The 20,138-nt window shown below is 41.5% G+C and overlaps 1 protein-coding gene across 1 annotated transcript; it reads right to left on the reverse strand.

Annotated features, from left to right (window-relative positions):
- Positions 1 to 277: 277 nt before the first annotated feature.
- On the reverse strand, positions 278 to 15,065 carry LOC122883294 (EMILIN-3). Its single transcript, XM_044211743.1, has 6 exons — positions 14,320 to 15,065; positions 4,696 to 4,818; positions 3,559 to 3,881; positions 3,010 to 3,356; positions 2,529 to 2,879; positions 278 to 2,089 (listed from the first exon to the last, which is right to left on the reverse strand). The coding sequence occupies exons 1-6, from the start codon at positions 14,502 to 14,504 to the stop codon at positions 944 to 946; spliced, it is 2,475 nt and encodes an 824-aa protein (XP_044067678.1). The 5' UTR covers positions 14,505 to 15,065; the 3' UTR covers positions 278 to 943.
- Positions 15,066 to 20,138: the final 5,073 nt, after the last annotated feature.

Here is a 20,138-nt window from a genome sequence, read left to right on the forward strand (position 1 = left end):
TATTTGTTGACACAAAATAAATGGTCAAAGAGTATAGAGTTAATATTGTCCATTAATAAAAATGCAAAGAAATGTTATTGCTAACCATCCAACAATAATAGATGAGAATAATAAACCCCATATTAACTTCATTGGTGAGCTGCTGCATATAATTCCACTTACAGGGATAAATAACGTTGTAGTGAATTTAATTAAATTAATTGTCGTTTTCAGAATATAACTACCCACATGAATTTTGAAAAAAATGCCAACATTGTGTCTAAAAAAACACTGCCACCAGAGTGTTTTAGATTTTATTTCTTTCAATCATGTTGTCACTGTCCTACAATGGTGACTTTTGGAACTTCTCTGCAACTTGGGGCAATGCAGTAGGAAACACAACTGTCAGAAATATATATCATTTTTAAACATGTGTAAAACAGAAGTTTACAAAAATGTAAATAGCACCAAGATGACGTACAGTATTTTTTCAAAAAGACCAGACAAGTGTCCACACAGAGGATGTCAAGTGTGCTTGTCAGTAGAAACCCGTAGCAGCGTATTAGTCCCATATCATAGACTTTGTTTTGTTATCATTTCTCTAATACAAACATTTAACATCATAACAATGCAGTCACTTCATATAAGTTAAAAAAGTAAAATGTGAAAACAAAGCAATCATGATCAGAGAAAAAAACAAAAATATTGCCCAGCTATACAACCATAGGTGTGTCTTTGTATTCTGTGTCTTCCTCTTTTCACTTCACTAAACTAAATACCCAGGACATCTGGAGGCACTGGGTTATTATGGGAAATTACTTTTACCGGTTCAGTTAATTTGCGGTTCAGTTAATTTGCATCTGTGCAGATGGGATTTGAAAGAGAGAGGAGAGAAGCAGAGGAAGTCACTTGAGCCTAATGAGAAGCACACAGTCTCTTTTTAAAAGATTCTGTAGCTCAGATGCTATTGGTCTCCTTTTTGGTTGGCTGCTTCCTTGGCAACGCAGTCTTTGACCTCCCCTTTCAGCTCTGCTAGCTGTTCAGAATGGACGGCCAGGGTGCCATTCACCTGGGCCAGGTAGGAGTCTGAGTGTCTCTCAAGCTCTGCCCTGATCCTCTCCAGGTGCTCTGCCAGCTCCCCCAGGCTGCTGCACTGGCCCTCTACCTGGCTCACCCTGCTATCAACGTCCTTCACCTCCTTCTGTACTTCTATCGCTGTGCTCCGGCAGCCCTGCAGCTCCCCAGACAGCCGTCTCTTCAAGGCCACTAGCTCTCCCTTCATCTGGGCCAGTCGCCTCTCCCCAGCCCCCAGGAGAGAGGCCTGGTGGCCCACTAGTTTGGTAATTCCTTGCACCTGGTTGACTAGCTGGTGCTCTCTCTGCTCCCAGGTGGTGTTAGCGTGGCCCACTTCACTTGCAATGAAACTAAGAGAGTCCTTTAGGCCCTTCAGAGTGCGGTTCACAGAGTTGATGTTGACCTTCAGCAGGGTGATCTCTCCCTGGACGAAGCCCTCTGTGTCCTCCTGGGCGACACGGAAGAGCAGGTTCTGCAGGGTGTTGTTTAGGCGGTCCAGCTGGTTAGAATGGGAGTTCAGGCGGTCAGTCATCTTTTTCTCCATCCCCTCACACTCCTCCTCTACTTCAGTGATGCTGATACCCCCTGCTGGCGGAGTGGAGGGTGAGCAGGAAGAGGTGCAGAGGAGCTCCAAATCTATTAACTGTTTCTGAATGCCATCCAGATCTCCCTCCACTCTCCTCCTTACAGACTCGATCTCTGTCTCCAGTGCTGGGACCACCTGACCCTCCAGGAGTGCCGGAGCAGTGGCATTACTCAGCTCCTCAACGGCCACAAGCACTCTCTCCTCCAGGGTCTTCAGCTTGTCCTCCAGCATGGTCTTGAAGCCATCCAGACCACCAGGGAGCCCTACTACTCCATCAGGTCCACCCTCTGTGGCATTGAGGCGGCCCTCTATGTCTACCAGGCGGGTCTCAATCAGTGTCTCCACGTGTATGCTGTGGTCAGTGACGGCAGTATGGAGCTGTCTCTGAGATTCTGTCAAACCTTTAACAGACTCTTCCAGCAACAGCACACGCTGGGACAGACTGTTCACCTGCAATAATCAATAACTTATTAGTTCATCAGTAACACAATGTCCGGTCATACCTGATTACAATGTAGAGAAGTTGCTCTCTCTGTAGCATAGTCTGAAATGTACAGTATTTAGTTAAAGGAATAGTTGGACATTTTGGGAAATACATCTTATTCGCTTTCTTGCAGAGACGTAGAAGATCGATACCACTCTCATGTTTGTGCAATAGATATGAAGCTACAGCCAGAAGACTGGTTAGCTTAGCTTAAATGATATGCTTCAGGTTTTGTATGGATTAAACAAAGGAGATATAATTTGTTAATTAACTAGCTTTAGAGGTGCTGGTAGGCGGATATTGTCACCTTTGGACAGAACCAGGCTAGCTGTTTCCCCATTTCTCTTGACAAACTGGATGTGTTTACTGCACGCTTATCATATTACAATCACATCCATGTCATACCTGTCCACAGCAGCTCTCAGTGAGAGTTAGGCCCTGGATCTGAGCCTGCAAAGAGCCCAACTCCTCTCGGAGCCCAGTCTCTCTTCCATCCAGAGACTGCTGCATCTGCTCCTGGCCATCCATGTGGTCCCTGTGGCACTTCCTCTGCACCTCCCCAATCTTCGTGTCACAGTGGCTCTCCAGACCGGTCAGACGGCTCTCAAAGCCATCCAGGATCTCAGCCCGCACGCCAGCCAACTTGGCATCCAGGATCTCGTCCAGATGAGCAGTGGAGCCGGGGCCAGGGATGAGCCTGTCTCCAGCTCCTTCCAACAGCCTCTTCAGCTGGCCATCATGACCCAGGACCATCCCCTAAGGACACACAGGTGAGAAGGAGAAAAAGGTAGCATTAAATAAAGAATGGAGAAGGAGAACTGAGGCCTGATCAGTCTGTGCAGATACTGTATCAACTGATCTTTGTGCAAGCATAGTGGTACAGTACCTGAATCTCCTGTAAGATGTGAGTTTTGGCTCGCAGCTCATCACTCACTTCTGTCACCCTTCCTGCTAAGTCTCCAAAACCAGTGAAGCTTTCTCCTCCTTCCAGTCCATCAGGAGTCCCATCTGGGATCACCCCAAATCCCACTGTAGAGTCGGGCACACGGGGAGCGTTGGGTAGCAGGGACACCAGGATTTTGTTTGTGTCTTCACGGAGAGATGTGCGTAGTCGCTCCTCGAGGCCAGCCACCACCCCGTTGAGAGTGTCTAGACCCTGGGTGAGGCGACGCAAGTCGTCCTCCATACGGTCCAAACGTTCACCAGTCACTCCTGAAATCCCAAATTTGTTTCCTGTGTTTCCAAGAAAGGAGAAAGGAGGATTTTTATTTGAGAAAGGAAAGGAATAATGCAGCATTGAGGGCATTTAAAAGGGAGAAAGAGAAAATACTTGCTTCCTCAGATGCACACACACATGCAGTAGCATACACAAACAGCAATAGTGATAGTTTAAACCCCAGGATTTTACAATAAATTGGTTGGTGTTTGTTCTCACCATAGTTTGGTTTTCCATTCCCAGCAGGCAGCTGTCCCGCGGGTATTGGTCTGTGGTCAGGCACGCTGGGGAAGGGTTTGCCAGGCTCCAGTTGGCCTCCTCCAGGCTTCTGGTCCACAGGGGGTCTAGGGCCGTGAGGGAAGCCCTTCATCCCTGGGCGATGGGGCACACCCACACCCTTGAAACGTGGCATCATGACGTCAGGCAGCGATGTGGGTCCATCATAGCAGTTTTCTCCAGAGTAACCGGGACAACATCTCCATTCTAGCTCAGTCACAGTCTTAAAACCCACCTTGTACTTTGGCTTGTAGAATGTCCTGTACCTGAAGGAAACATGACAATTTTAATATGAGAGGTTAAGAGTATGTTACAATTATCATATCAAAATTTCTATCGGAAGTGCTGCATTTGTTGTTACTAATTAAGAGCACAGAGCCAGGGCTGAGGATGGGAGGTGCAGAGCAGAGATAAAGGGATGAAGTTGTTCTCCATAGGATTAAACATGGATTAGTGGGAGATTATGAGACTAAAATAAAGTGTAATGTAAATAATGTGGCATCAGAGGATTGAACCTGGGTCAGCACCCGTACATAAATGACACTATTCTTATTTTTTTTTGTGTTACTTTTATAATTTCATAAAGGTAGGTGGTAGATGTCCAAAGCAAGACGACATCCAACCCAGAATAATAATAAATGAAGAGAAGCTCTTCAGCATTTTTAATGCGCAAAGAAAAAAAATGGTTCTCACAGTAGCCGGTGTCCTTTAAACTTACAACTTTACAACGTTAGTCAGTTGAAGAAACAATATAATATTTTTTAATCAAAATTGAATTAACATTATTTCCCCCCAGTGGCGTCTCTCTGTAGAACAACTCCTGACTAAAAACACAGATGTGCATGCAGCTGAGAACCTGTACATCATTAAATGGACAGCACATTATGTGAACACTAGAGGGCAGCATTGATATAGAGTATATTCCACATTGTTCCCCACGCTGCAGTTTACTGAATGTGAAGTAATAATTACATATTTTAAACTTCATAACCAAACTCCTTAGGACTCAGACTGAACTGTCAAAGGTTTGAGGTGGAACTTTAGCTGTTTCATTTATTGAATTTTGTTTGAAAAACTTACATGACAACAGGACACTTCTGGCCCCAGATGCACTTGGTGGTGTACTCAGCCTTCACATAGGTAGCCACTCCATCCTGCATGGTGCATGAGATGTTCTTCTGGACCACGTAGGCACAGTGGTTTCTGTGGAAACAGTAGAGTGACATTAGAGTTAAACAAGTTACAGCACTGATATATCAACACTGCATCTCATTAAAGAACAGAACAGAAAAACAGCCCTTGTTTTGCTCTGCACCTGTAGAACTCAATGTATTAATGCTAGACTACACAGCTTTTGCTGAACAGCAACCACTGTGGACAGGGATATGAGATTATTTCTTCCTCACAAATAAGTAAATCAAAAATGAAGCCTTCCTTGAGTTCAGTCTGTGTGAAAGCTTAACTGTACTGTTTACCTGTTTGATTTTTCAGTCTGTCCTCTATTCTGTTGTATACTAGTGCTTTTTTTGTAACACTGGTTTTATAAAATGTTGTACAAACACAACTTTTCTATTTTATGTAATCTTTAAATAAGTCTGTTCACGATAGTGGATGCCTCAGATAAGATTTATTCATTTCAAATGACATGTTTGGTTTGCAACCTATAACCAGATCTTACAAGCTTTGAAGGGCTTTTCACAGAAGGGTTTTATATTGCATATGAATAAATTATATTGAGTGATGTTTTCCTGTTTAATCTTAAAAACCACAGATTTATGGATACCTCTGGCATTAGTCAGAATTATGGCAGAGGATGTTTGCACAGCTTTGTCTGGATGTATTGTTTGTTGTTTCCTTCTATTTAAAATGGTAATTCAGCAGCTTCCCTACCAACTGAAATGCTTTTCTTATTGACACGTTAATTGATTTACAATTATTAACACTGAGCTGAAGTCATTTCTGCAGACACAAAACAAAAAATATCACCAAGAGTGTTTTCAATCCCGGACGTGCTCAGATTTGTCCAGAATCCAACACGTAATAACTTCACTATAACTACTTTGAACAGTTGTTGCATCATGCTGGAGCAGGACCTTCTTTCTCTTTCTCTCGCTTCATTGCCAGTGCAGCTACAGCAACTGCTAAATGTTACTCTGGCCCCAGTGCAACACAGGAAATGATGATCTGCGCTCTTTAGGCTCACATGTGAAGCATTTCTTACATTCAGAGGGGAGCATTTAGCAACACATGCAGTACTTAATGTTGCTCCACAGCTGTTTCAGGAAAAATAGAAGTGTTTGGAGGAGCAGGGAGGGACACAGGGGCTGAGGAGGGTCTACATGCCAAGTTAACAGGTTCAGAGGACTAACAGGCAGGACAGCCTGTCAGAATCTGTGAGAAACCGCTGCACTGCTGCTGGCTGCTTTTTACAAATTGTTGACTGTGTTACCAGTGTTTGTGTGTGTGTGTGTGTGCGCATGTGTGTGTGTCACCACTCTCCCTGTGTTGACATATGTTAATAGCGGTGGAAGTAAAAGGGCAGGAGTCAGAATGACAGGGCTCCTTTCATACCAGCCTGACAACTTGCTGCCAGGTCCTGCGTTGTTAAGGACGTGGCCTGACCTGAACTGATGTGGTATGATGGGAGTTCTTAAAGCACTTTAAACTCACACAGGCAATTTACTGGTTGCTGCAGATCATTTTTTAAGCATAAAAAAAACAAGGAAATCTGGCTGGAAACATTGTTTTTGTGTCAGATGGTGCTTAGGTATATGAAATGAAGACTGCAAGCTTAATCTGACAACACAAGTGGTGCTGTATCATAATTTCTTGCACATTTTCCCTCTCATGAAACCTCCTAACAAACTATTGTACTGTTTCCCTGCTCAGTCTGCTGATGCCGCTGTTAAAATTCTGCTAATAATTTGCTTTCATGCTTTTTTTTCCCGCCACCACCCCACCTGCAGGCTCTTTTCTTTACGATCCCTGAGCGGGGTTAACACTGGTCACTCCCTCTGCTCTCATCTGAACAGAATACATAGAGCCTTTGGCGCCAAAATAAATCTTCATTTTTTAACATGTGAGAAGTCTGGCACAAATATATTTATACAAGATCACATTCAGATGGTGATGGTAATAGAGATTCTTGGAGTAAAGAAAAACTGATGATACTGTCATCCGGAGAATATCAGCACTATAGTGAGTGGTATACAGTAAGTTTTATATTGTAAAACCTCAATATTGTTTAATGGGTATGGTTTCCTCCCAATAAATGTCATCAATGTCATGTTATCGACTGCAACAAGGAGCTTTATGGCTTTGTTTTTAGTCCATGTGAGAGTTAGGAAAAGCTTCTATAGGCATACAAGGATTTTGGACAGCTGATGGAGAGCAGACTTAGTGTACATGCAGAGCTGATCAGTGGAGTGAAAAGTGACCATGTTCACCGATTTATTTGTCAGGTGCACATCTGGGGGGAACCAATGACCTTCAGACTCACCCACAATGCCTGAAAAGTGCAGGAATCCAGATGCACATGGGATGAAAAAAAACAACTTCTCTTGGTCTCTGTTTCTGCCTCTCTCTCCCCAGTCCACTCTTTGCCTGTTTTCACAGATCTGTCAATGTCATTTGTGTCTGTGAGTGATATTTTATCCTCAGTGTCTTACAGACAGAGGGGTTCTGGCTTTGTGAGAATCAAAGTCGAGTGCTGAGATAAATCCTGTCCCTCTGCACTGCAGTGTCGGTCAGGACAACCGCAGGTCACCTCCTCTCCTGGGTAAAAACAGATCTTTATAGGATGAATGTTGAGTTTCAGCCTGAGAGATAGTGATAGTGTGTGTGAGCTGCACACTCTCACTATCACTGTCTCTATCACATATTATACACACTTAATGAAGCTCTTGGCCCTTTTATCTCACATCCACAGAGACCAAACAGCTCTGCAGGATGAGGATTACACAAGCTTTATCTCCAGAAATACAAACCAATGATGTGTTAGTGATCACGTGTAAGAGGAAAAGCACTGTCTTTAGTGTTTGTAATTGTCTCAGCCACGTCTAGCCGCTGCAGAGACCTGATCCAGTATGATCTGAGATCAGAGGAATATGAAGAGGAAGGAGAAAAAAGAGAGAGTGGAGTGCTGGCTTTCTCTCAGCTGTTTTCACACCTCATCTCTCAACCAATGTGGCACAAGGAGACTGGTTTTAAATAGTATAAATACGTTCTGATGTTTGTTTTAGCACTCACTGGTGACAGATTGGGGGGGGGTCACTTAGGTCAAGTCAACTCTATTTATGACTCACATTTAAAATATGCAAGGCATCAAGATATTGTTGAGCTTGATCTGACTAAGAGTCTACAGCCATGCTAGCTGCTCTGTGAAGCTGTACTTTGGCACAGTGATGCTTTGAGCTAAATGCTAATGTCAGCACACTAACATGGTCACATTGACATTGGTAAAATACTGCTGTTAAGCAGGTATAATGTTTTCGATGTGTGTAAACCAAAGTATTGGACAAATGAAAACTTTGACCTGAAAAATCAGGGGGGTCACCCTGACACTCCACCATCCAATAGTTGTCGAGGCATTTAACTAAAAACCAAAAATGTCATTAGAGGAAATGACAGCATCACCAAAGTCATTAGGATTCATCATCTGGGCAACATAAATGTCTACCAAATTTCATGGAAATCTATCCAATAGTTTGTGAGATATTTAAGTCAAGACCAAAGTGGACTGACCAACAGACCACCCGACATTGCCATCCGTAGAGCCCCGCTGCCAGCATTGCTAAAAATCGCTAACTGCAGCTGATTAGTATGCTCTCTTTGACTGAACCTATCAACCTTATCTAATGTATCTAATGTGATTACATTCTACTCGTCTGGTAAGCAGTTTAAAACACAATTAGGACTTGAAGAATGCCCCTACTAATTGACCAATGTCTGAGTCAAATGTTACTCATGGCTTCCTGCATATTACTCTACAACTGCTGTAAATTGTATTTGAGATATTTTCTGATGATATTTCACATATTTCTAACTCAGTTTTTTCATGTAATAAACAAAACATTTCTCTTGTGTATCTTATAAGAAACTTACAAGTTGAACCCCACTGTTAACAGCAAGAAAAAACTCAAAATATATGAAAAAGTAAATGTCTCCAGATGATCCACACCCTCACTGAACCTCTCAACCCCAACTGACTCAACACTGATTCAAATTCATCAGTGTATTAAACTCTCTTGTGCACCTCCGACCCTCACCTGACCCTCTTCCTCCCCAATCAACATTAAAACAGTTTTCACCTCCTCTCGCCATGACAGGAACACTTCCCCCTTTTAATGCCAAAATATTGTCTTTTTTCTGCCATTGGAGCATGTCATTTTTTGAGTGCTACTCTGGTCCCACTGTAAATATTTCCAGTATAGCATTACAGTTCCTAAATCGCTTCACAACCTCCCAGGGGGAAAGCAGAATTCCCATCTCAGATTCTCATGTGAAGCGTTTTCAGTAAATATTATTGCTGCTGGACCTCCACCCTCTGCTCACTCACCTTTCAATCCCCCTTTTCTCATAAACTTCCTTTCCTTTTTTTCTGCAAAATCTGCAAACTGCAGGTAATCTCTGTTTACTTATCCAAGCATACCAGTTCTGCTCTTGCCTCTGTTTCTAATATTGTGTTTTTTCTTTATCTTTTGATTTTTCATGAAGCCCCTCTGTGTTGCCTCATCATGACCCTGACATCTCCGGCCCTCTAACCTGCCACTTTTCCCTCTATTGCCTCAGTTGTTTTGACACTGCGGCACTAACGGGCTCACCTTCCTCATTACTAACCGCTCTCTCACCTGCAGGGTTCCTGACTGTTTGAACCCAGGCCTCTGACAGATTTATGACTAGAGCGAGCCAGATAGAAAACCATACAATCTTTAATAGGACCTTTAACAGCCGTGTCAATGGGATAACAGCTCTCCTCCAGGGCCCATCTCTTTCCATATATGCTCTTAATGAAACCTATTTCTAGCCAACTGGCAGGTCTTGAAGGCCCCATGGTGCAGGGTTGATTGATGTTGCTCTTGTGGCTACTGATTAGGGTTGAAGGAAAGACGTGATACTCCAAGCTCTAGGACCAAGGGGACCACACTGTCATTCACTGCCAGCTCTGGTTATTATAGCTTAAAGGCAGACCATTACTTTTACATATGCTTAAATGATCTATCAGCCTCTAATCCTCACTACAGCAATAAAACCATATAGATATAGAAACGTTTGAAATTTCTCGTTGTTAGTTCCCATTCATTATAGATAATTTTTAGTTGTTTTAAATTAAATTAAATTTTATAACTACATAAGTTGTTTTATTGGACAGTCATGAATTCTTTGTTGTTTTGTTGTGTTGTATTTTTCTCTTGGAGTACAGTAAGAGGCTCAAACACTGGTAGTGAAAAAACGCACCAATAACTTATCCTCAGGCATTTCCCAAAGAACATAATCTTTTCTGATAACAATAGGCCTTATATAATATTTATAGAGTTGTAGTGAAACCAGAACTTACTCAAAAGTACTCCAGAAGTAAAAAAACAAAACAACCTAATTTAATGTCCCATTGTAATATTTGTAACATTGCGAATAACAAAAAAACAAGGCTTGGAACAGAGCCTTTCTTAACAGTATATGGTGCGACTCACTCCATATGTTTAGATAAGGATGGTCATTTTTTTGAAAAATGATCAAATATTGTTGTTTATTCATTTTAAAATTTGTGTTATGTTTATGTTTTTTCATTCTTGACAAAAGAGGCGAGTTGAGGGCTCAGATATGTCTGTATTAACAGCTGGACAGAGAGGACTGAATGGTGTAGATGTTTTTAGACCGTTTTTAGACAGATTACAGCTATAAAATTGGAAAAATCCCTTGAGAAGAGAAGTTTGGTGAATTTTATGGATAGCGACGAAACCAAGTTACGATGACTTGACATGATTGAAAATTTTCATGGACGCTGTAACAAGTGTATTTCCCAAAATGTCAAACTATCGATCTTATTTTGACAGTTTTCAGAAACAACTTGCTTGGAGTCATCAATTTTGACAACAGAATTTGGTGCATCGATAACATTGTATAGTGCATTAGCCTATTAAATAGTAAAAATCCTCGTTTGTTGTGTGTTTACATAAAAATCCCAAACATTTTGGCAGAAAGGTCAGTGAAAGCAGTAAGTTAGATAAATATGTGTTGGGAAGGAGCTTGGGAATTTACTGCCCAGCCTCTGTGACCCTTAGCAGGAGACTGGCTCCATTCTTGTCCTCCACTGGACACTCAACACAAACTAACAACAGCAACCCATAACCTCTGACCTCTACCAACTCACTGACCTTTCCCCCTTGATCTCTGTCCAATACATCATCGAAAAGCCCTCAGATATGTCTCTAATCTGATCAGTGAAGACATGTGGCATCTACTGGGATCCTAATTGATATATGCTACACCTATTTCCCAGTGATGGGTCTTTGGCTCTTGTATTATGTTTCACCTGTTGTTGTGCATTTTTATGTTTGCTCTTTTCCTTTGTGACTTATACAATTATGTTAGGAATGTGTTACACAAAATAAAGAGACAGTTTCCTATGTACCACATCACTTGACAAACATACCAACTAATAACCACAGTTTCTCTAATTTATTATAATTTGCTCTTCGAGATGAAGATGTAATTTCAAAAACGTCAACATTATGAAATGTTTAATTGTAATTTCTTTGAAATTATATTTGTCGCTTTGCCAAAGCCTTGGAACAGAACACACTCTGAACTATGCCACCTATGCACAGTTTTAGCCAAGGCCCAATATAAGCTTCTATGCAATAAAGCTGTGACAGGTACAGTATTGTAACTGTCTAAGATGTCACAGTCAGTGACTAGAGGGCTATATATTTTCTCACTGCAGCAAGTGGTTGCACTGAGTGAAAGGAATGACTGTGAAATCAAATCACTCGCTTTGCTGCCAAAACACAGATAATAATTCAACATGAATAAAAAAAGTCTACTGTGCACCAACAGCTGAGAATTTTTACATCTCACTAAAAAACAGATGTGTTTCATCCATGTGACTGTGTGGTTAGTCAGAGACAAGAGTTTGCATTTACAAGCTGTAAAATACACATAAACAAACATACACCCATATATATATATATATATATATATCTACACACTCAGACACACACACACACACACACACACACACACACACACACACACACACACATCAGAGCGCGTTATTTTTAAGTCTCTATTTCCACTGACCAGACAGGCTGACAACAACTGAGCTCATATATCTGTAGTGGTGGTCTGACACTGACATGTCCCCCCGGGGCCCACTGTGTCCAAGGTGGGTCAGCAGCTCTTGTATAAGCACTATAGTTGGACACTGACACATGTGGGGGAATATTACCAGCTACCAGCAACAAGCAAACACTGACCATCTGTCATTACTGATCAGTTTGTTTTGAACAATCTATAACGTCTGGTTAATATATCAATCTTGGGATTCAGGCTTGGAAATGTATTAGGCATAAATCGGCATGGGTGAATGTAAATAAACCTCTTTGGCACCACTGTCAAAAAGTTAATGGATGCCATCAGCATGCAGTGACAGCAAAGTTTAAAGTATCAGATATGGGGAAAAATAAGATGCAGCGCATACAGCAAAGGCAAGGCAAGTTTATTTGCATTTACCTTTCATATGCCTTGTGTTTCATTAAGAAAAGAAACACAAGTCAATATAAAATAGACAATATAAAAAGACAAAATAAAACTAGAAAAAAACATAAAATAGAAAATAAAAAGAAGCTAAAAATAGAATAAAATCAGTAGAGTAAAGTACTGAGAGCACAAAGAATGATATTGATTTGAAGTGTGGCAAAAATGTGATCATGAGCAGTATTGGGCATTTCTTAGTGATGCGTTACAGTAATGTAATTACTTTTTTTAGTAATGAATAGGGTATGGATTACAATTTGAAATTCAGCAATTGCATTACAGTTACTAATCCCAGTTATGCTCCGTTACTCCGACAATTTGGTAACTCTCTCGGTAACTCCAAAGTTGTCATATTTACATGTTGTGTGTTCATAGCTGGCTTGCTAACGTTAGACACACTGGTAAGCCTACATTCTGGAATCACCTGTGTATATATTCAAAGTTGGAGGGTGTGTGAACCCTGTGGCTTCACTATGAGGACGGGACTGCTGGAGTGCTGCTGCATGCTGTCACTGGAGCTGACGTTAGGCTAGCTGTTGATCAGTAAATACCTCCAAAATGTATTACCAGTTAAATATAATAAATAATTTCTACACATGTTAAATAATACAGAATATGTGACATGTGAGCGTGCAGTTGTTTAGAGGCACCTTTGACGGAGCTGTGCTGAGTGACAAAAATATAGTAACGAGTAATGTAGCTAATTACTTTTGCTGCTAGTAAAGTAATGTAATTACTTTGTGAGTAATGAGTAGACTAATTGACTATGTTTTGCTCAAAACTGATCCCAAGTGAGAAAAAAGTTACAAGTGATGATTTTGGCTTAGAAGTAGTGCTGGGAGAGTAAAAATGTGATGATGCTGATTGGAAATTAAGGTGAGGAGAGGGATGGGTGAAGGTTATATTGCTTAGTGAGAAAGTTAAAGGTGGAGCCCGAATGAGGGTGAAGCACTCAGCGTGAGGGATGCTGAAGCGCCTGTTCCCTGGAGGTGAGGGTACATGGCAGACTAAGCAGGGTTGGGCACTCAGCAGTGTTCTGTGGCAGTTTGAGTGAAGCAGCAGGTAGCTGGGGAGCTGTCCAAAGACATAACAGCTCTCAGGGGAAGCCAAGCAAAAGAGAGGAGGAGGAAAGGGAGCCCTGCAGGCCAAACATCAGCCATCTCTATCCAGGCAAAATATATCCACAAGGCTCTGTTTCATTTCACAGCTTCATGGCTTTCAAATAGCATGCATAGCTTGGGATTGTTATTCCTCTCATGTGGTTTGACTGTCCTGACAATATCAGTCCAGTATATTTACATACATCACACATCACTGATTAAAAACAGAAGAAGATCCTTCACCTCTTCTTGTTGATACTGGAAAAAAACAAGCTTTCAATAGCAATATCAGTGGAAAGTCAGTTGAGACCACTGTGTTATTGCTTTAATATTGATTGGAGATTAGTTGTACCACTCCCTTCTGGCAGCGGGTGCCCAGCTGTACTGTAAGTCTTGCCTCTAATTGAGCCCCTCTCCCACACACACACAAACACAGCGGCTGTGATGGTTCAATACTCTTGTCATCAACTCAGCACCCCCCTCGCTGCACCATAAAGACCATAATGACGGCTTTGTTTTCATAACGCAGCATGTCATTGTTGCTCTATAATGTTTATCCCCAGCCACAGATGGTTTTAGGTGTGAACCACAGAAAAGGGCTGATGGTGAGAAAGAGAGAAACAGAGAGTCAATTCAGGGATCTGTTACCAAGCCGATGCCCTAACTAAAACCATATTTCTGCAACTCTGCCGGTGACATGTGTTTCTCAGGGGAAATACAGTATGAGGTGGGTCCTGCTTGCAAGCACTCTAGCTACTTGGAATGCTTTTTGAATTCAATACCATGCAGCGTGGGAAGGGAAATAAAACATGCATTAGCGCCTGTGACATGTCCGAAATGGAGCACTTACTTGTGACGGGTCATGGGCTTGTTTGGTGAATGGTGAGGGTTGAGTCCAGCCTTGTACAGGTTGTATCTGTTTCCATAGAAAGGGTTGACATGGCCTCCGTAGAAAGTCCCTTTGCTGTCCACCACAGATAGCAACACTCCTAAGAGAAAGAACTGTGCAAACAGTTGACACAACTTGGTCCTCATTGTTTTTTTCTTTTTTCAGTCTTACGTCTTTAAAAGCTCAATTAATTCCAGAGTCTTGCAAATGCAACTGGCTGGCGAGGAAAACAGGATAAAAAGGTGATAGTTTTAGGTTTCTCAGAGTGTTGTGTTGAAGTTTCCCGGCTCACGTGCAGTCTTGTCTTCTTCAGTGGGCCCTGAAGGAGACATGGAGCCCAAACAGCTGTAGCATCAGCAGCATCTTGCCCTGTACGCCGTCAGTTCGCACACTAACCACAGTCTGAGCACATAGGACAGAGCAGAGGGAAAACTAGTGAGGCTGAAGAGGGAGGGGAGAGGAAGAGGGGCAAGGAAAACAACACAAAGGTGTGCTGGAGGAGGGGAAAGGAGAATGAGGAGAGCAGGACAGAGGAAAGAAGGAGGGAAGAGTGTGTGAGTGTGTCTCTAGGAAAGTTTCAGCTCCACACACACACACACACACACACACACATGCAAGTGTGTGTGAGACCTGCTGACTAGGCTCGACCCTCCAAGTTCTCTGCACTCTGCATGAGTGAGGGTGTGTGTGCAAGAAGCAGCGTGCTGCTCTGCTGCCTCTGAAGGGGCAGGCAGACAGACAGCCTGTATTTGCATATCCCACCCCAACAACTCCAGCCTGGCTGCTCTGTTCAAGGGGGGGGGGCTAATATGATTTGGTGACTTTTTCCCTTTTTCTCTCTTTTCCTCTTTCTCACACACATAAACACAAACACACATATAAACACACGCCTCCAAATTAGATTCAAAGAACAAAAAAAGCTCTGTTACTTAATACTGCCATAGTTCAGTTTGTCATCTGCTCTCCTGGTCTGTCCTCTTTATCTCCAATATCCAACAATCTAAGCTTTTGTCTCTTTAATCCCTTAATGATTTTATTTCTTTACCCTCTCCTTTTATTTCTCCATCTGCTCCGGGAGCAGCTGTACATCAAAGCGCAGCCCCAGTGTGCAGTGCCATGTGCGTGGCCGCGGCTGCAGCCAGCTAAGACGCTGTAGATCTGGACACAATAGACCTCCTCCTTGCCTCACCATGGTCAGTCATTTAAAATCCCAGCCACAGCTTCAGTTGCGACCCACACACCGACCCCCTGCTTATGTCTCACTGCACTTTCATGTAGTTCTTGAATTCATGCGTAGCTGCCTCCTGTGTCTTTCAGAAGGTTTACCCTGGGAATTACGCAAATCAATTCAGTTTCTATAATAAGAGAGCGTCAGTGTTTGATCAGTGTCTGAATTAATGTTTGTTGAGCCCAAAAAAAAATTGCCTGTAAAGCTTTAATGAAAGGGAGACTAAATTGTTGTCAGTTGATGGCTTTGTTAAATTTTGGAGCTGCAATATTCTATTTTTAATGTCCTTCCATGACTTGTCCAGACACACTTTTAGAAGAAACCAAAATCACTAAAGCAAATTATAGCTGTATAGTATCTTTTTTTTCATACTCCAAAAATCTATTGGCAATTCTGGTGTTAGTGCCCAGTTACACCAGAGAGTGGCACAGCCAATTCATTTGCACAGCCTCAATAGGTTGGAAATAGGTGGTGCTGGAAACTTATTGATGTAGTGACTACTTTTGTATCATGCAGTAACTAACGTTGGTTGTAGCTAGTTTTGTTTGTGGCAAAATGGAAACATGAATGAAAGCTTGGATGGTGCAACACATCTAATCTGACACCTCCCTCCATTTTGGACTCAAAAATTAACACTCTCAAGAGGGTTTAAAATTGGTCAGTGATGCAAATTCGTGTGTTAAAGTTCCCCAAAGTTGAACACTGTGGAAAAGCACTGTACAACTTCACTGTGCCTCTGCGAGGACTGGTTCTGTTGAAATGATTTAAAATGTTGCTGTTTTTCATTCCGATACGACTGAGCCACCAAAATAACCACTGGCTGGATCACAAATGTATTTTTTCTAGTCCTCATGTTATCAGTAAGAGGATGACGACTAGATGGGTAGCCCCAGCGTGACCTATCAGTGAGTGTGGCTGATTTTAAAAGCTACCCTGAGAAGGAAGATTTGGAGGCCTCTTTGTTTGGACGGTTGGTTGCCAGTGTCCTTCTCACCTGTGTGTGGACTGCGCACCATTTTCTCTGCTTTATTTGCTCTTCATTTACAGGTCAGTGTGAAAGAAAAACACACAGCTTCACAGTATGCAAAGAGACAAGGTGGAAGTTTCCAAATACATATATTTCAGACACAGGAGTGCTCAAACTGCCACGGAGATGGTAGATATATAGATCTACCATCTCCAATGTGTGATCTAGAATGAACAAAACCTTGCAACCCTGCAAAACACTTTTGAGTTATGGTTCTTTATATCTTTTCATCTTATTCCATGGTGTGCACTTTAGTATGGAATTTAACCTGTTGAGGTTCCTTTTCGTCTGTTTATGCTGCACAGTTTCAAAGATCTACAGTGTGTGAAGCTGCTGAAGTGTTTCCTCCTGCTGAAGATTCATTTCCCGTTGCTCCAGAAACTGTCACCTCACAAAAGCAGGGATGAAAGTGAAAAGGAAACTATTTCTAAATCTTTGTCTATTCTGGCATACAGCTCTGATCTGAAATACCATTTTTCACTGAAATGACTGGCACGGTTTTAAACAGATGTCTGCCCCAGCACACTGTCCAGATGTTAAGGAAAAACAAGAGATATCTGTGAATCTCTCACTCACCTCTCACTGTTTATGATAATTTAGAACATTAAATAGACTCACATTGGCCTTATAAAAGAACAAACAATCCAACCAAAACACTTCAAATAAAATAATTGACACTAAAAGAATCAACATTTAGTAATAATGGTGTATTTGCTGTAAGAGTTTTCTGTTTCAATTATTAAATGGTGAACCAATACAGTTTCTAGTGGCTATAATTCTCATGAGTCTGGGTTTGTTCCATTTGTTCTCTTCCTATGTAGAAGAGATTGTCATTCTGCCAATATTGGACTTTATGTCTTTTGTGCTACATCTGTGAGTAGTTTCAGATAAGTATCCTTATCTGCTCCTGACTGATTCCATACTCTGAATGGAAATCTGAGATGAAATTCATGCAGTATTTTAAAAGTCTGTAGCCTCTTGAGGATTGGCTAATATAATACTTTGGCCTTCACACTGAAAACAAGTCAGTGAAAGTGACCAAAAATATTATCAGAATTGAATCAGAAATACTTTATCAGAAATACCGCACAATTTGCAATTTCCTCATCGTAATATGGTTTTGGACTCATGATATCGTATCCTGTTCCAAGTGACATACAGCCTGTGTCCAGTTTTTCCCTTTAGCCACCAGTGCCTGATAGGAGCCAGTAGTATGTAGAGTCTCTGCGCACAGTCCTACAGTGATGAGAGACAAAGTTAATGAATCCACTTTAGCGAAACAGGACACCACTCAATAAGTTTCATTGCCCTAACCCCTCTATGAACCATCCCCATCGTTTGTCTTCTCCAGGACTTTTACAGGACACATTTTTATCAGATTTAGACAGACGTAGTGATGGAGAAGTAGAGAAAATGGATGGATGCCAGTTTAGTGACATCAGCTACTTAGCAATGAGAAGGACACTTGATCCCTTCTTACAGTAGTGACCTGGGAAGCGACCCAATCTTCAAGAAAAGAAGACAAGGAGAATAGCTGACATTTATTTTCTTATTCTCAAGGTGAGACAGAGAATTGGTGCACATGTGTACAAAAAAATCATTCCAAGTATCAAAGATATGCTAGAGCCAGAGAGCAAGGCAATTCAGCTTTAAGGTGTGAGAAAGCAACAACATTTTCGTAGTGCATTTTATTTAAAACCACCCAAAAAACAAACTTCTACTAAAAGAAATCAATTTGTAGTTAATCCACTAGGTGTGTTAATTTCTAAGTGGTGTGACCCTCCATCACTTACACCATAAAATCTGCTCGTTAACATGTGACAGCAGCAGTAAAATCAGTCCTCCATCTACAACAGTTCAAGATGGATGGTGACAAATTACCCACTCTCTCCACTCTGCAGGCAGTAAAGACCCACTGGTGGTTTCCAACCAAAGAGAGATGAAGTATTCTGTATTGGCTTTGGGGATGGTAAGATTTCACATACAGTTCACAGAAAAATTGGCCTTCACAAAAAGACCACTATCATGAAAATAGATTAGGCACATGGTAAGTTTGATTTCAATTTAAAGGCCCTGAAAATATATTTTCTCAATCAAGTGAGAACAATCTTGGTTATTTCACATATGAGATTTCTCTATTTCCTTTTTTCTTTATGCTCTTCTCACTGGTTTGAAGTGGGCAGAGCTCAGCTGGAAAAAGATGATGTCACATACTTCTGTGCACCAGTGATGACACGTCACTATCAATCAAATCTGATTAAACCACACCCACAGTCTTGATGAAACAGGTTAAGGTAAGGTTTTGAGTGTTAAACTCTTGATAAATAATTAACTAATTAAGTTTTTTTTTTACTTTGATTGTTGCTTATTTAGTCATGAATATTTAATGTTACAGAGAAATACTTCTCTCATCTTAGCCATATCAGTTAAATGAAGATTTAACTTCATTTAACTTGGATAAAAGTCTATTTGGGATTTTTTTTTTTTAAACAATACACCAAAGAGTAGCCATTGTGGCTTAAGCCATTACAGACCCTCAAATAAGGGGAACAAACACAGGATTTTTACAGGGGTCAAAGGGGCCTTCCTGTGATGGAAACAGCTTCTTTTTCCACAATAGGACCAGGAGGATATGCACTCATAAAGATGTAGGTGTGGGAATGGAATGGCATTTCAGAGTGTACACATGAATGCACAACAGTCACTTTTTCCTCTTCTCTTTGCAACCACACAAGTCCTAAAGCACTTCTAGATGTCGTTGTCACTTCATGTCAGGTACGCCAGTGTTTACCGTCAGTCGAGGTCTGCGAATAAGAGCAAAAGGGGATGAATGGGTTACAGAGAGGGAGGGCCACATGTGTTTGAGACAGAGAGGCACCTCACTGAGTCTGTGGTGGCAGCAGCATCTTGGCTGTGAGAATGTGACAACTGTTGCTGCTGAAACAGAGTCCCAGTTTGACCTGGAGATGACATGTAAACTTTCTGGAGGTTTCATCAGGCAGAGATGAGAAAGCTGGTGGTTGTCTACTAATATCTGTAGCCCTTTGTCTGAACACTTGATCATAGTTTCTGACACTGGGTAACAAACAAGTACACTATATTGATGTGCTACAATGAAGGGCTCACTGTGTTCACTGTGTTAATTTACAGCAACAACCATATCGGCAGACAAGAACGTCAGTATTGTCAGATACATGTTGCTACATGCCCATACACCACCCCAACTTCCACACAAACTTTTACCTCCCTAAATAAAGGGCACACTACTTCCTGTATTGACACTCGACGTAAACAATGAGGTGCAAAATTGTCCAATATGGACGTAATTCATAGGATACTGGGCTGTTCTTGCACCTTGTTCATATTACAAGGGAAACAAAATCAGCACATGCATTCATTTTTTTTGTTACTACTTTGTGCTTTATTCACAGTCTTCCCTCATCATGTTTTCTGACAGCAGAAAGATCAATGAGGCAAAATCATTTTCCATGATTCTTCTTAATATTACACAATTTTATGTGTAAT

This window comes from Siniperca chuatsi, linkage group LG10 (genome assembly GCF_020085105.1).
Source record: "Siniperca chuatsi isolate FFG_IHB_CAS linkage group LG10, ASM2008510v1, whole genome shotgun sequence".
Taxonomy (NCBI): domain Eukaryota; kingdom Metazoa; phylum Chordata; class Actinopteri; order Centrarchiformes; family Sinipercidae; genus Siniperca; species Siniperca chuatsi.